General features: G+C 39.7%; 1 protein-coding gene across 1 annotated transcript in view; it reads left to right on the forward strand.

Moving 5' to 3' along the window:
- The first annotated feature begins 4,447 nt into the window (after positions 1 to 4,447).
- The window catches only part of htr2aa (5-hydroxytryptamine (serotonin) receptor 2A, genome duplicate a), a 112,152-nt gene continuing 98,992 nt past the window's right edge, over positions 4,448 to 17,607 (forward strand). The window contains exon 1 of the mRNA XM_005751010.1: positions 4,448 to 5,074. Coding sequence (XP_005751067.1) covers positions 4,633 to 5,074 — 442 coding nt within the window. The 5' untranslated portion in view covers positions 4,448 to 4,632. The remainder of the gene's footprint in view (positions 5,075 to 17,607) is intronic.

Consider the following 17,607-nt stretch of genomic DNA (forward strand, 5'->3'; position numbering starts at 1 on the left):
GTTAGACTTCCTACTAGTATTAGATATTTAACACAAGGTATTAAAATCTAGGTCGATATGTAATCATTGATGTCACTCATGTATCTGAAATGAGTTTAAAAAATATCTGAATTGTCTGAGTCATATCCACTTTTGAATAACTAATGTGTTCTTGTACAATCTAACAGGTCCAATTGTACACATAAGTGGGTCTGTATGGCAGACTTTTGTTGTAATGAAGAATTCCTTCTCTGCGCTCCACCTAGGCTGTCAGATGTATCCAGAGAACAGTTGCCTTTCCTCCAAGACCTCACAGTGCCCATCAATTTCTAACAGAAGAGTTTGCCCTGATGTCACAACATCGATTTTCCTTAAGCTCTCTCTCTTTGATCTGAACTGCCATGTTGCTCTCAGAAACAAACACTTGATAATAATAATACCTGCATTTTTATATTGGATTATGTTGGTTAGTATGTTACCCACTCCCTCAAGAGGTGTGCTCATTTTTGATCACCTAATTTGCACTGCTTATGGTGGATGGCTTGAATTCATACATTTATGGATTAAAAAAAAAAGCATCCCAATAGCAGTGTGCTTGTGGCCTCTGTAATATGTACATGACTGAAAAAAATGTGGACAGTTTTAACACAGACTTTCTGTATAGTACAAAGCACTATGAGCTGCTTCCAGATATGAATTTACTTTTTAGATGAATGCCTAATGTGTTTGGAAATGTGAGATTGCTTGTAATGTGTTTATATGAGTTACACTACAGTCTCCTCAGTTCTCCTACTTAATATGAAGCTTTGTGTCTTCATTTAGAGTAGACTAGAGGATGGAAACCTGCAGTAAATCTGTAATTGACTACAGATTAAATAAAGTGTAACCTTTCATGCATTTCAGGCTTTAGCACTCTTGGCTCAGCATTCATTTTTTGATGAGTTGATGTCATCCATTGACCAGTTGAAATTGTGAATGCTTTGCTTTACTTGTGATTACGAGCTGAGTGTCCAAACACCAGCACAGATGGCAGCAAACTAAAATGCATCTGTTCAAATGTATCTGCACATTCCGCCAGCCAACCAAATCATGTCGTGATTGGCAGCCATCAAAAATCTTCTGGTATAATTCTGGCTGGATGTTTGACCATTTTTCTTGTCAGAGTTCCTTTAAATTGCTTTGTTTCCTGTCATTTACCCAGCTTTTCAGTGTAGTCCACATATTTTCAACATGGTTAAAATCAAGGCTTTGGGAAAGCCTTTCAGGAAGCCTAAGGTTCTCGGTCATCCAGGTCATCATAGTCCAAGTCTAACATTTCACCTCTCATCTGAGAAGCTTCTTTACTGGTAAGAGCAATTTGTGGAGAGTCCCAGATTTTAAGCCCTATGGAAGTGTCCCCAAGAGGATCATGGACCCCCTATTGATCTTCTACCTAATCACACAAGCCAAGGTGTGAAAAGGGGTGTGGGTCCCAATCAGCCAAGGTTTTGGGTGAACCCATTGTGAAGCCTAGCCCCACCCTATCATGTGATTTCTTGAGGTCAGATGGCCCAGGATGTGAGTGAGAGTTAAGGTGTCTGTGGATGGATTTCAAAACTGGATTATAGGTGGCAGACAGTTTGTGTCATAAACCACCGCCTCTGTTCAAAGATGGTCGCTCACAGCGGACATACATTGCTTCTTTCACTCCTCTTACAAACCATCTGTCTTCTCTGTCCAAAATGTGAACATTGGCATCCTCGAAACATTGACCTTTGTTCTTTAGGTACAGATGGACTGCTTGTCACATCGAGGTGGCTCTTCTGTGTTGTGCCATGCGTTTATGAAGTACACTTCAAAAATGTCTTCAAGGAAACTTAAAGAAGTCCAGATGCTTTTCTTTCCAAGGTCCTTAGACCTTTCCAGAAGCCAAATGATAGCCTGCTTTATCCATTTAAAACATAGTTTTGATGTGTGTTTGGGATAACTGTCCTGTTCGAAAACTGAGCTGTGTCAAGTTTCAACCGTCTAGCTGTAGATTTGAGTGTAAGTTGAATCATTTGTAGATAGTCCTCATTATTCAATCCACTTTGTGCAGTACTACTAGCAGCAAAACAGCCCCAGAGGTTTGATCCCATGATGATTGACAGCTGGCAAAATGGCCATAAAGCTCAATCTTTGACTCATGTGACCAAAATTTTTCTCCAGAAGGCATTTAGCTTGTCCATGTAAACAGTTGGAGCAGGTCCTTCTTTGTTGGTTGGCACCTTCTCATTTCATAAAAATGTAAAACACCTCACTGTGGACAATGATGCTGGTGTTCCAGTGGTTTTCAGGCTTGAGTCCTGGTGGTTCCTGGGTTGATCCTGAATAATTCTCTCATCTGAGGGTGACAACTGAGGTCTTCTCCCCGACCTTGGCAGTGTGGTGGCGACATATCTAAATAATTTGAACTGTTTAATCTGATGATCCTGGAATCTGCAGTTGTTTAGAAATGACCCAAAAAGCTCTGACCTCAACCCTATTGAGAATGTGTGTTCTACACTTAAAAGCCCGCTCTGTGCCAGGACATTTTAAAAAATATTAGCACAAATGTATGTATACTTTTGACCCCTGTGTGGATTAGAAAAGATCCAAAATAAATTCAAACTTGTGCACCCAATTCTTGTTTTTTTAAGTCATTAAACATGTATGCAATACAATCATTCCACCAAAGAAATCACCCATGCTGAGTATCTATCTATCTATCTATCTATCTATCTATCTATCTATCTATCTATCTATCTATCTATCTATCTATCTATCTATATACATATATATATATGAGAGAGAGGGCTTTGGCATATTGCTGAATATGGTAATGCTAGTAAAGTGAATTGAGAGAGATGCAGGTTTAACTTGAGTGAGAGAAACACAGAGAGAGTGTGAGAGAGCGACTGAAGGAGGGAGAACAGGACTTCCAGATTCAGGAATAAGAAGAGGAAAGAGAAAGCGGCACAATAAATAGAAGAGAACGCTTGAGAAAGAGAGAGAGAGACCGAGAGAGGGAGCATACCAAAATGGTATGCGGGGGAGAGACCCTGGGTAAAAAGGGAGAGAAAGGGAGAGAGCGAGAGCAGGAGATCCAAGTGAGAGAGCTGCAGAGAGAGAGGGAGGGAGAGACAGGCTGCATGTGAGAAGCAGCGTGAGCGAGTAGAAGCAGAATAGCATTCAGCTCCTGTTCACCACAGAAGACGACTCAACAACTTAATGGCACTCTCCTGGAAAGCTGAAAACACACGGAGCCTCTTCAGTCTGCTGATGGGAGAGAGAGAAGAAGTTTGCTTCCCTCCTCCTCCTTCTCTTCCTTCTGCTTCTTTTTTAGTTTTTTTTTCCTTTCTGGAAAGTGACAAGATATGGAAATGTGCAGAATGAATGATCAAGGTCTGTGAAGGAAGGAGGTCTGTGTTTATTCATGAAGGATTTGAAGAGTGACTGACATTATCCACTGAGGGCTTATGCAAGTACAAGGAGGAAAAATGTAAGGAATATTTAATTCTCTGGAGGTCTGACATTGTTCTTAGTTACAGTGAACAAGGAATACTTTCTTACTATGAGTCAAGAAATGCGAGTGAAGGAAGGAGACTGGAAAGTTAGTGACACATACTCACACATGTCAGATATCATCATGTTCATCATCCATGTCTGTCGGCTGCCGACGCACTCTCACAGGTGCAGGGACGAGTTGAGACGAGAGAGCGAGGACGCTTGAAGATTTCCACACACATTAGGAAACACGCACGTACAGCATAATGACATCTGTGCAGGAGTGTCAGCTAGGATAAACAAATTCTGAACATTCACACGTAAGTCAGGGTTTGTGTAAAACTGATAACACCAGTGTGTCATTATACTGTTTAAGAATGACCATTTCAAGGCTAGAGGATTTTTTTTTATTTGTTTGTGTTCTCATAATCCTTAAAGATCATACATTAAAGACTGACTGAAAAGAAACAAAGTTACTGAATAACTGCTTCAACCAGGCCATGAAATTCTGATTTGTAACATTCCCGACTTCACATGGACCTGATATTTTTAACATGAACACAGCCTTGACTTCAAACTCCAAGGAGGAGAAACCTGCAACTGCCATCGCGCCAGCTTTGAGTGGATTCTATAATCAGAAGAGATTTTTTCTTTCCTAAATCACTGAAGACATGGGACCTAAAACAACTCTGTTCTGTTTGGGATATTTTGGGCAACGGAATACTTTTGTTTCTTTGTTTTCACAGAGCCAGATGACGGACTGTTGGCACAGTGAGGTTATTAACCAAGCGAGATATCATTTTTAAGCGTTTGGCATTGTCCTGTGAGATCAAACAGCTGCTCTTCTGGTTGTGCTGAATTCAGCAGAATGCTATTTTTGTTTCCCCGTTGTGGAGATGATTTTTTGATCCTCTGACAGTCAATCTGGGGACTTTTCTTCTTTTTTCTTATTTGACATGATGGAGCAAAGAAGTGGTAAACCATATTGAATTACAGGTTAATTGCTCGAGTGATGAACGGTGTTGTATTTATAATATTCAGAGCAACGGGAATGGAAAACAAGTGAGCGATGAACAGACTTTCCTCTTTTCTCCGCCACTCTGACCCACTTTCCAGGCAGCGGTCCTGAGCATTTATCGAGCTGACACCATGAACCTGCATGGTGGCAATGTGTCAGAGTTGATCTCTAACACTGTCACAGCCGTTACCACTCTGGGGTCTAACCCCTGGCCTCCACGCGAGGAAGGTGGCCTCCAAAGCGGCAATGCCACAAACCTGGGCTGCCAGAGGAACAACGTGGTTCATAATGGCAATGACGCACAGCTGGGGAACTGGTCTCACCATAACGTGGTGGGAGTCTACGGGTCTCAGTGTCCTCCCTCGGAGCAGCTGATGCAGAAAAACTGGGCAGCCCTGCTGATTTTAGTGGTCATCGCTGTCACGGTCATGGGCAACATCCTGGTGATCCTGGCCGTCTCCCTGGAGAAGAAGCTGCAGAACGCCACAAACTATTTCTTGATGTCACTGGCAGTAGCTGACATGCTTCTCGGCATCTTGGTCATGCCGGTTTCCATGGTGACCATTCTCTATGGTAAGCATTGAGTGACACTCATATTGGGCTTCATTAAGTTGACATTTGGTGTGTTGCTGACTTGAGTCCAGCAGGCACAGTGCTTTGTTGTTGTTGATGTGGGCTTTTTTTCTCCTCAAAGAATGAATGGTTACATGACTAATGACTAAACAAACTCCACCTGCCTGCATGTGTAAAGCTTTGTTGAACTGCAAATCATTTCTGAGACATTGGTGAGAGCATGAAGTGAAGAAATCACATTAAATCTGACGTTTTTCTTTGCATTTTGAAAAACGTATATTTGGTTTTTAGAGAACTGCTCTTGAAAATATGTCTTATGAGGCAATCCCAGTCTGTGCATGTTAGAATTCATGCATGGCTGTGGCTTGAGGACAGATGGAGAGCAGCAGTGATGGAGGTGTTTGGTGCTGTTGTTGTGAGTGAAGTGTTTACTCCAAGTGCTACTTCAGCACGACAAGAAAGGGGCACACAGAGGTGGTGCAGAGACCAAGTTACTGCAGTCCTTCAAATCACTGTTTCACAAAAATACGGCAGCATGCAAAAGTTTGGACGTCTTCAGATTTCTGTTACTGTGATGAACACAGCATGAAGTGATCTTTAAAAGGCATAAAGTTATAGATTAAAAACTTTCTTTTTTTTAGAAAAAAAAAGGGAGAGTGACAGTAAATACGAAGAATGTGATTCAGACGTTTGGGGGACTCTTTAATAGAAATGACCAACTATTACCAAGTTGTGTCAGATTTACTTGTTGTGCTTGGTCACACAGTAGTCATCAGGAAAGTATTGCAGTTTTCAAATCTAACAGATCCCCATTTTCCAAGAGAATGCTATAAGAACAAAACAAAGATGTAGCTGGTCTGAGCTTGGAAAGAAAATCCTGTGTCTGGACTTCTTTAAGTTACTTGAAGATGCATTTTGGAAACAAGTATTGTGGACTAATATAGTTAAAAGAGAACTTACTGAAAGCCATGAGAAAAATGTGGGGAAAAAACAATGCAGAATTGTTAAATATAGGGCTGATCAGTCACACTTATATATCTGTTCCAACCAGTAACACTATGAGTGAGCAAGAATGAATTTCATTAAATATCAGTGAACAGTAAAATAAATAATAAATAAAACTAAAGATTAAATTAAAATATTTTCTATAATCCATAGGTGGAAGCTGAAGGTTTTACTATGGCCCTCATAGTCACCCTGATCAAAATTTTAGAAATCTGGGGCTTTATTTCAAGACAGCTGCACATGCAAAGCCACCAAGAAATTTAAAAGAACTACAAACCTTTTGCAGGAAGGAAGAAAAGGCAAAAATCCTCCCAAACAAGAACTGAACAAATCTTAGCTGCTACAAAGCTGCAATGATTACTGAAGAGTGAGCTTCTAAGTTCCCAAAGCTTTTCTTCAGACTCCTTTACTTATTTGTTACTTTAAAACTGTTCTGGAAACAGAAAGTTGTTTTCTTTAAATCAGGTATAACATGTTAATCACTGACAGGTGCAGTAGATAACACTTATTATCTCTTCACCATGGCACCTGTTAGTGGCTGAGATAAGTGAACATTGATGGTGAGGGGTGATGTGTTAGAAGCAGGAGAAATAGGCCACATTGTGACAGTTAGATGACTGGGTCAGAGCATCTTCGTTTTCCTTTATATCATATGGAAGGCTGGGTGCATGCGCATCACTTATTTGGAGGACACCTGGCACCATTATGTACTATGGGACGAAAGAAAGCAGGTGGAGGCAGTGTGAGGCTTTGGGCAATGCTCTACTGGGAAACCTTGGGTTCTTCCATCCGTGTGGATGTTATTTGACATCCACCACCATCCATTTGAGATCTTAAATCTAATTTAAGCATCTGTGGGGTGTGCTTGACAAATAATTCCGATCCTTGGAGGCCCCAACTCACAACGTTTTCAATGGAACAAGCAACATGGGGACCAACACAATATTAGGCAGGTGGTTATAATTTTGTGCCTGAACAATGTATATACTACCAGCAATCACATAAAGCCATAGTACTGTTAGGTCAGATTCAGTTCAATTTAATTCAGTTCAGCTTTATTAATATAGCACCAAATCACTGTGGCACAGCCAAATAAAGATGTCGAGATGTGAAATGACCACAGTGAAACTCACAGTGGCTGCATGCCTGTTGTCTACTCCCAGCTCCTATTGTCTCATAACCCAAAATGAGGTTATTCAGAATTCAGAGACTGCCATTTAGCACAGCCTCTGGGTGTCTCTAGAAGTGCCTTTAAAGAAAAATGGAGACCACATAAAGGATGAGGGAGGGATGATTATCACAAAAAAAGAAGTCCAATGGCCCAATCAAGCTTTCATATTTGGGGTAAGTAGAGATGGCCTCTCTCTCCATTGTATGTAAGCTCTGCTGTCATTTCTGGTGGTTCATGTGCTGCTGATTAATGCCGCAGGAAGCTGAGAGTTTCCTCTACCCTCCTTCATTTTCTTTGTTGATTTGCCTCTCACTGTCCCACCATACCCAGATAACCTCTCCAAGACATACACACATACACCCACCTTCCACCGTCCTTCACTGTTGCCCATTTCCTGCTGATCCATTCTCATCTTCCTTGAGCTTCCCCGTGTCTCTGTAAATGTCACGAGCTGCTGCTCACATAAGAAGCTTTAAGCCCTAAGTAGCAAATTCATTTGCGTGAGAAGAAGTGCAGCAAATTAGTCAAAAGGAAGAGTGCTTCCAAAAGAACGACCTCCAGTGCCTATTACTCGCCTTCCCTGGTCTTTAATGAGAAGACAAAGGAACTCATTAGCCACACTGATGCAAAACAAACACACAAAGCAATTATTTTCTCATGTTGTTACACCGTTGCAGTGATTGTGATTTGTTTACTGATTCACTGAGCAAATGCAGCTTTGTTTCAGGGTGAGAAGGCATAATGATGATATTACAAGTGATCTTATGAAATGTGATAGTGACCATGAGTGAGATTTTAAGAGGTTATTATTGATGTCAAAAAGAAGATTATAGGCGAAATCAAGTGGCGAGGTTATGGATGGTTATTAACGAGGTCACGGATGAGTTTGTGCTGCTGAACTTGTCAAGATTATATTTGTAATGGGGTCAGTAATGAAGCTAGGAGAGCCCACATTTTATGCATAATAATAAGTGAGATCACTGATAAAGCTGAACCAGTTGAGAGGCCCTTGGGCAAAAATTTAGTGCGCAAGTGCCAAATTACCATTCCAGCCAAACCTCCTGTGCTGAGTCATAAACTTCTAACAGCTAAAATGGTGCAATTAATTAGAGAAAGTGTAGAAGTGAAAGAAGCCAGCTCAAGTTAAAAATGTGGGCTACTTAATTACTTTTGGCAAGTTAGACCTTTCATCAATTAGATGTGTTGCAGAAAACTCATCTAGCTAGCACCTGCTCCACCTGAATTTCACTCTACAATCTGAGAAGGTGCGGAGGTTTTCTATACATACACTGGGAAAGACATGAATTTCTCCTTGAATACTCTACATTTATTCTCCGAGATGTGCTAAAACTTGAGTAAGTGGAATACAAATGGAGATGGCGAACATTCACCGATAAAGTTGCAGCAAGTTACAGCTTACTACCTTTTGGCAGGTATTCAGGATCTTCCATGCAAACTATAGGTTACTGTGACAACCAGACACAAAGGGAAGGAAGTTTTTGATACAGCACTGTATACCTCGTTACAACCAATTTCTTGCTTGCAACTGCCAGCAACCATTCACAACCCCTAGCGTAGTGGTTGAGGACATTGTACTTTGCTCTAGTGGCTGGTAGTTACCAAGATATCACTTACCAGTGTCTAGGGCTGTGCAAATGTGGCTCTAGCAATCACTTCATATTGACTTCCACCAACGATTTGTAGCCAACTGGGGAATAAAGTTACCAGGGTTCACCAATTGGTCCCTAGGCCTGTGTGACAGTGGCCTAAGATGGTAAGCATGGTAAATAGAATACTGGCCAAGTCAGCTACTATGAGACAGAAAATGACAACAATTAGACACTTAAATACTTCAGAACGATGCATAATAGCAATAAAAAGTCAACATGACTACAGAGAGATAGGTCAAAAGACACATAAACAAAAGTGATTACAGAGGTAAAAAACCACTACAAAGAGATGTAACATGAAAAGTACAAAGACACAAAACAGCAACATTCAAATTGACTACAGCAGGGATAATGCAACCATAGAAGCATATGAGACAGAGCGAGCTGGACCGTAACTACAAAGAGACTAAAGCTCTCTTTAAACCACTCTCCATTGTTTTATTTTCGTTTTTTTTAATCCTGCTGTCCTGCTGCATAGAGGAGTTTGGCCTTTTTCTTGTCTGTGCTCAGGGACTCAGTCCATGGCAGCCTAGGCATGCTCACACTGTCACTGTATATGTGTTGACACTCATAGCATGGTGTCTCACAGAGATGCCAGCATAGCTGTTATTTGCCTTGGTTTTGGGAGAATCGGATGTACCCAACATGAAAATGCTTTGTCTTTAAAAAGGCCTCCGGAAGCTTTGTGGAGCAAAAATACGTTTCTTCACTTTTTACACTGTTTTGAAATTGCATTCCTTGAATGAGCCTTGCTGAAGCAGTCAGGTTTCTCTTCAAATATACGGTTATGTTACTCAGACAGGAAGCATAGCCATATATCTTATTAGGGAGTATGTTAAACATGCCACGTGCATATCAGCTTACCAGCCAAATGCTAATACTTTGTGGCTTTGGCTGGTGTGCCTGTCTTGTCTGGTCATGTTGGCAAGTGGCCAGGTGATGATTTAGAGATCCAGTTTTGCTCTACAAATCTATTTGGCTAAAACAAACACCCCAAGTGTCTTGGGAAATTGAGGATTAACATAACATTGTGGCTGTGTGAACACTGTGGACACAGAGCTTGTTTCTCATCCATTTTACATAAAACCACAGGGGGCAAATACAGTTCTTACTGTGCAGTGCTGGTTTGCTTCTCCCCTCTTCCATGCCTTGTTTTTGTCACACGGTCCCTGGAGATGAGCTGTCAAAATATACTTGACAGACTGAAGTGCTCTCACACCTTATAAAACCCTCCTGACACTCCTCTTTAATGCTTTAAAGAGCTTGAATAACTTGGGTTTCACTTGACTAGAATTTGCACCCATGATAGTTGAAGATGTACAGTCATACATCACCTAAAACAGAAAGATAACTGTCGTTTCCTTTTAACAGATGTTTCCACCAAGTTTTAGAGATTTCTTTGGAGACATTCAGGGACTATGTTTACTCTCCCTTCAGAGATTGACTGTGTTTTGTAATATAACTTTATTTCAAAGTGAAGGTGAAAGTGTGGTTTGTTAGACTACATTGGAACTCTTTTGCTGTTCTTCACTACAAAAAGAAGCATTGGAAAACTTGCCATTGGAAAATGTCAATATTTCAAAGTGACCAAGTGTTACAAGTTTAGGAAGCACAGAACTGGCAGCATCCTCGTGAGAGAAACTTGACTAATTGGCAAGCCTGAACTCTAGACAAGGAACTTATATAAATAGAAGTAGTTGTCATGTTATTCTTTGGCCATTGTGTTCGAAGGCCAGTGTGCTCAGTTAGCAGCAGTAAAGTGCAATTCCTCCGAGACCTAATGTGGGTTCGTTAGAAGTCACATTACTTTCTCATTTTGACATCACTTGGAGTTGCAAAAAGAGCATAACTAGAGTTGTTTGACCACGTACACTTTAAGTAGGGACATGATTGCAGTCTGTCGTTATGTCCAGACTGAGATCTCTTGACAGCTACTGGATAGATTATAAAGATCTAAATACTAATCAGCGTCAGTTTCTAGCTGTTATTCTACAAACTGCATTAATTTCTCCAGCATACTGCCATATACTTGAATCTTCAGAGCTTATATCCATATTTCATTATGTTTTGAGACTGTGTGTGCCAGGAATTTGAAAACATGATACGGAAAAAATGAGCAGTTACTAAGAAACACATGACGAATGAATACGAAACAACCTGATAATTAATGAATTCATATTAAGTGGTTCCTGAGCAACACAAAATTGCAGGGAACTACAGATAATGATGAGTTACCATGGCCCAAATTTTGAAATACTTTAACAATGCATCATGAGGTAGCCTTACTTCTGTAAAACAAAGACAAAAAAGTCAGTTTTGTGTGGCACAAACCACAATCCCTCATTCATTAACTAACAGTTAAATTACTTGTTGTGACTTCCCCAGAAAGAACTCAGTGGCTGTTTGCCATATTCAAATAATGAAAGACTACTTAGTAACTACCCTGTAGAGAAGGGAAACAAGGCTTTCCTGAAGAAACTAGGCTTTATGGGAAAGTTCTCAGAGGACTCACGAATTCATTCATTAAACAGCATTCAATGGCCGCTGTCATTACACAAATACCTAACTGTTGGTTTTCCATTGACATTCAATAAGAGTGTCTTCATGCATTTCCATAATCATTATTAAGTGCCACCGACATCATCTGCTGTGACATTCGTAAATAAAGGAAAAAGGACAGACGGCATCAGGAAGAAGATAGGGAAAAAGTTTCTAATACAGAAGGTGAATGGTTAGTAGGGAAATTAAATAATTACTTTTGGCTGAGTAAAACCAAAGCTTTGTCATTATCTGTAACATTGCCTCACATGTAAAGCATTATTATGAAACATGTATTTGGACTGGATTACATACTGTGGTCCTGCTGTGGTGGTCAAAACACAAGTTATACAACATCATTCAGAGGATTAGGATAGAGATATAACTGTGCAAGGCAGTTGCACATGGAGACAACATGAAGCATACCATCAGTCTGATATCATTAAGATTTGATTCGTGAACAGTTTATTGAAAGTAAAGATTATGGTTTACATCTGAAGTCATGTGTTTTTGGTGGTATGGCTCTGTTCTGGCACCTGAGCAAGCAGCAAGACCACAGATATGACATTCACTAAGTCAAATACAGCATGAACAGAGGAGCTGTGGTGAAGGTAGGTTCCAAAGTGGTTTGCAGATGTGCAGAGGAGTAGGCACCACAAATAGTGCATTCATTGAGTATCAGCTGATTCAGGTTGGCATTGAGATCAGCTGTATTGCTGGGATTGTGGCTGAGTGTCACTATATGGACTGCCAGAGGTAAGGATAGGCTTGATTTGTGAAATTATTAGTTGTATTGTATACTAAGCTAAAATCAAAATAATTATGAGCTTGCTAAGAGTTAAATTGGGCTGCAGCCCTGGATCAACCTCTCTTGCTGAACTTAAATCCATTCCTGATGGACTTTTAGAAAACTTAGTTTAACTTCTCCTGGTTCTAAATCCTGCAAAGGAGGAATTAGCCATACCATCTGGCATTCACTCTTGCCTTTGACCCAAATTCCAAAAAGAAGAGATTCAGTGTAATAAATAAAAACAGAATGCAATGATTTGCAAATCCCATTGATGCTAGTTTTATTTACTATAGAACAAAGAAAATTTATAAACAATAAAGAAAGAGGTAACATCTGGGGATTGAGGAGAGCAGCTGCCGAACTTCTGGGAGAGAAATATTGTCCTGTTCTTATCCGACAGGATTCTAGCTGCTCAGCAGTCCTGGGTCTTATTTATCTGTGAATACAATCTGCAGTTTGCTGCTGTCTTGCTGAAATGGGCAAGGCTTTTTCCTGAGGTAGGATCTATATGGGAGCACTTGTTGCTCTAAAACCTGAATAAACCTTTTATCAGATGTATAAGCTGCCAGTTCTATAGGCACTGATGATGCACTGCCATGCCATCAGAGATGCAGGCTGATAATAAGTTGGATATCCCTTCTCTTCTTTAGTCTGGAAGATGCACTCAGTGAAGTTTTCCACGTTCAATCGTCCATCCACAGAACAGTTTTCCATTTTGCTTCAGTCCATTTTAAATGAGCTTTGGCCCAGACAGGAAAGCAGCATTTCTGGATTATGTATGGCTTCTTCTTCAGAACTGTAACCTGCATTTGTGGACAGCACAGTGAACTGAGCCCACGCAGGGATTTCAATGACAGAATCATACCTGTTTTTAATCAACTGCCTTCTGAGTGCCTAAAGATCACAGGCATCCAATACTGTTTCTTGGCTTTGTCAGTATTAGATGATATTACGTATTTGATATTCGAGGTTTTAGGATTTTATGTTGAGCAACATTATTCTGAAACGCTACCTCTCTAAGATGCTCTTTTTTTTAAATATCCAATCATGTTACTCACATGTCGCCAGTGAATGTATTATTTGCAAAATGTTACAATTTACCAATTCTTATTTTCCAGCCTTTTGTTACTGCATGTTGTTCAAAATGAGCTACCGGTAATATTTTTTTATGAAATAGTGAAATGTCTCATTTTAAACATCCGATATGCTTTCTAGGTTCTATTGTGAATAAAATCTGGGTTTATGAGATTTTCAAATGATTGCTTTCTCTGTATTCTCTGTCTTCATTTTTAAATCACATTTCCCATATACTGTTTCCTACCTCATAATAAATCAGAATTTATGGAACAAACTGATCACCCCAGGGCAAGTACATATCATTCGTCAATCAGCCTGTGCTGACTGATATCAAAAGATGTTGTCTGTAGAAGCATGTGTGTTTCAATGATTTAGGTGTGTTTCTGTTCAGGGTGGACTAACAAAGCTGTCCACACACTCAAACAACTTCTCAAATGGAAGCAGTGTCTCTTCTTAGCATAAAAGGCCAGCCTTCTTTCCAATTCAGTTGGTTGGTAATCAGTGCTTGTTGGTGCTAAACACTGGTCACTGGTCATTTGGTAAATAGAGGCAATAGTGAAAAACAGGCTCTGTGGGAACAGAATTTTCCAGCTTCAAGTCAATGAATGCTTGCCAGGTTCTCCAGTTTGCCAACTTCTGCTCCTGCTGCTGTCTCAGTCCGACCTCTGCTGTCTGGATAATTTAATATCATATAGATTTTTTTACATTTTTTTTTACATTTTAGCTTCAAATGCTCATTTTCTCCCTCTCATCCCTCCCTCCCACTGGGCTTTTGGGCTTGTTGATGTCTTTCCTCTTGCTTTGCAGACTTTAACGCCGCTATTCATTCATCACTTGCAGCGTTTGGTTCCTGTGTTTCTGATTTAAAAAGTTTACCTCTTAGAAGGTCTCTGGTAGAAAGAAAAACAAGCACTTCTGTATCAAAGCCACTGGATTTTGCCCGCTTGTCTTGGATGGGCAGCTGTGTAGAATGAGATTTACTTAAAAGATTAGGCTGTGTTTCTCCTGTGGATTCCCCTGTGATTCTCTGCCAAACCAAGCACTGACTCCAGATCTTGTGCATGTTACATAATTCAATGACGGAAAAACTATAAAGCTAAAAAAGGGAATTCTTTTTTTATTTACTGTCTAGTTTTGGTAATAGAAGTCTGATGTAATATCAAATGTCACTAATATTTTTATTTATTTATTTTTTTGTTAATATGTATTAACCATTCCCACTCATGCTAACTATTAGGGGTGTTATTATATACTGATTCTGATACAGCTAAATATGCTGATTATGAAGGACAGGGAGGTAACAATACAAAAATAAAACCATGCTTAAGAATTGCAAGTAAACATATAAATAAATAAATAAATAAATAAATAAATAAATAAATAAATAAAAGGTTAGCTATAAAGCATGTGCAATGCAAGTGAGAATGGAGCGTGAAATTCTCCAGGTACATTTGCTTTCATGGTAATGTGGGAAAGCTAGCAGAATGTTGAACAGGAAGCAGAGGCAAAGGCAAATCTTTGATCTTCTTTCCAATGCTCCCCTGTGTTCATGAACTTTGAGGAGCAAACTAAAGGAATGAGAGTGTGAATACAAGAAATGAGTTTCTTCTTTAGGATGTCTCGATTCACCCTTCAAGACAAGGTGAAAAGCTCATACATTAAGTTTAGAGTCAAGCTCATGCTTCTTTAGATTGGAAGGATGCGGTTGGAGACCCAGGAGTAGATCCCGAGTGGGATAAAGAGATAATATAATTCATCCAGCCTGGCATTTCCCAGGATCCCCAAGGAGGAGCTGCAAGATCTGGAACCTGGACTAGCTTTCTTTTCTGATAGCGACCCAATCTTTAGGTCTTAATTAAGTCCTGCTTTGAAGCCTCGAGCTGAGCATTGACAGAGAAATCATGGGGTACTTCACATTGAAACAGTACCAATGGTACTGTTGTGGTTCTTTTCTTTCTTTCTGACTCAAATGAATTCCAAAATGTAAAATAAGACTTGAAACGTGTGACTCAAATAATAAACTCATGAGCAAAGTGTTGTCTGCAATCCCAGTGAAATGAAGCTGGTGTCCATTTTCACAATGACTCTTATGGTCTAATGGCGCCCCCTGTGTGCCATTAGAAAGAATGCAGGTTTAAAGTACTTCAGATTCAGATTCGTAGAAATCCGTAGGAATACAGCTAGAAAACAGCTAGCTTAAAAACAGGCCTAAGTAAAGAATGAGCCTTTGATGCATAATATTTTTGAAAAAAATGACATAGAACATAGAATTTTCCTTTTTTTCTCTGCTACTGTGGTTAATAACAGAAGATTAGATGTTTGGACAAGCACATTAATGAACATAATGCAGGTTTTTTTTCTTGGCTATAAACCAGTTTACAGACTTTTTAGTCCATGCAGATTTGAACCATTTGACTGGGCATTCACTCTTCTGCAATAAATTGTAGCTCCCCACATTATCCTTTGTTCCTGTGTTTAAAGAACACAAACCTTATAAAAACTCATAGTTTTCCCAGAACCTTGAACTTAACCCTGTCCAGCTCCTCTGGGATGTACTAAAACACAGACTGTGAGCCAGACCCAATTGGATGTTACATTTATTAGCTACCGGAAAGGGTGTAACTAGAATAGTGCATGTCTTTACAGCAGCATAGTGATAATATTGTGATTTGTAATGATTCCCATTCAGGGAACACTTATGGCTATTGTCTTTCTTGCCTATGTTTTCGGTCTTGACTGTGTGATATTATCTCAGCAGCCTCCATATTTTTGTTCGGTTCATTGTTTTATACTTCAGCAGAGTGAGTTCATGATTCATGCAGTAAACAGCCTTATCAAGCAACAGATGAGAATACAGCTGAAGTCATTACAGGCCGGGCTGTTTGTTCTTTCACCTCATCAGGTTTTGTACCATCTACTGAAATAACACTGCAAGAGCAGCTGGGTTCTACACCATCCCGACCCCCACACATTCAGAATCAAATGTTCCCCAAGTGTAAAAATTGAGCACTGTTATATTCTAAAAATTCTAAATCATAATAGAGGCCTCTAAAGGATGCATTGTTTATTACGTTTATGTAATGTTCAAGTGACATAAAGAACAACATTGTAACTATGACACTTAAAATAAAAATCACATTGGTCCAGATTAATCTCTAAGGGAAGTGTTGTGTTGCCCTCATAATCCATCATTTTATGCCAACCAAAGATTACTTGATTAATTGCTTAGTTAATTCACCATCTTCGTTTTACTCACTTTTTAGGCACAAATGCCCTAAAAATATGCTTATCCCAGCCTCTCATTATAAATATTTTCTTTCGGTGCAACCAGCTCACACAACCCTGAAGAGATTTGTGTCTCCTCATGGGCTCAAACCTGGCACATGTGTAAATCACTACACTACACTGAAAGTCCAAATACAAATAAAGTTAACAGCTACAACCAACATGATCACATCAACACATTATGCATTATACATACAATTATAAAATACCCTTGCTATATAAAAAGAAATCTGCTATGCAGACGATGCCCAGCTTTATCTATCCATGACGCTAGATGATGCAAATCAATTAGTTAAACTGCAAGAATGTTTTAAAGACATAAAGTCCTGGACTTCCTCTAATTTCCTGCTTCTAAATTCAGACAAAACTGAGGTTATTGCTCTCCGCCCTAAATATCTCATGAAGATGTTGTCTAGCGATAATCTAAACATGTACTGGACAAAAGAACAGAATGGAATACAGGTGTACAAGAACAATGAGCAAGCGATGGATAAAGTACAGTAACATGTAAGACAAGGTAGCAAAAAGAATGGTTTATTAGCGTGCAGGAACATGTCTCAGTTTTACTGTGTGGCTAACTATCCACTAATCATGAGAAAGAACACAATGAAAACATTTCATAAAGCAAATCAAGAACATGGATTAAAAATTACCAGTGGTTGTTATCCCAATGCCCAGTTATGTGTGTGCACTTACCAGTCTGTAAAAAGGAGCAGTTCCAATGACAATCTGCTGCCAAGGCTGGAAAGAGGTGAGTCTTTAGTGAGGCAGGTAAGAGGAAATTACTCTAGTTGCACAATTAACAACTTAATGCTAATTTGCTATATGTTATTTCTGCTGCTTGCGCAGTTACTTGTTGGACCTTGTGCCTGCTGAAGCTGCATACACAATATACAAAACATATACAGTGGGGCAAAAAAGTATTTAGTCAGCCACCGATTGTGCAAGTTCCCCCACCTAAAATGATGACAGAGGTCAGTAATTTGCACCAGAGGTA

The sequence above is a fragment of the Pundamilia nyererei genome, unplaced genomic scaffold, assembly GCF_000239375.1.
Source record: "Pundamilia nyererei isolate P.nyererei 1_Seehausen unplaced genomic scaffold, PunNye1.0 scaffold00296, whole genome shotgun sequence".
NCBI classification, from domain to species: Eukaryota; Metazoa; Chordata; class Actinopteri; order Cichliformes; family Cichlidae; genus Pundamilia; species Pundamilia nyererei.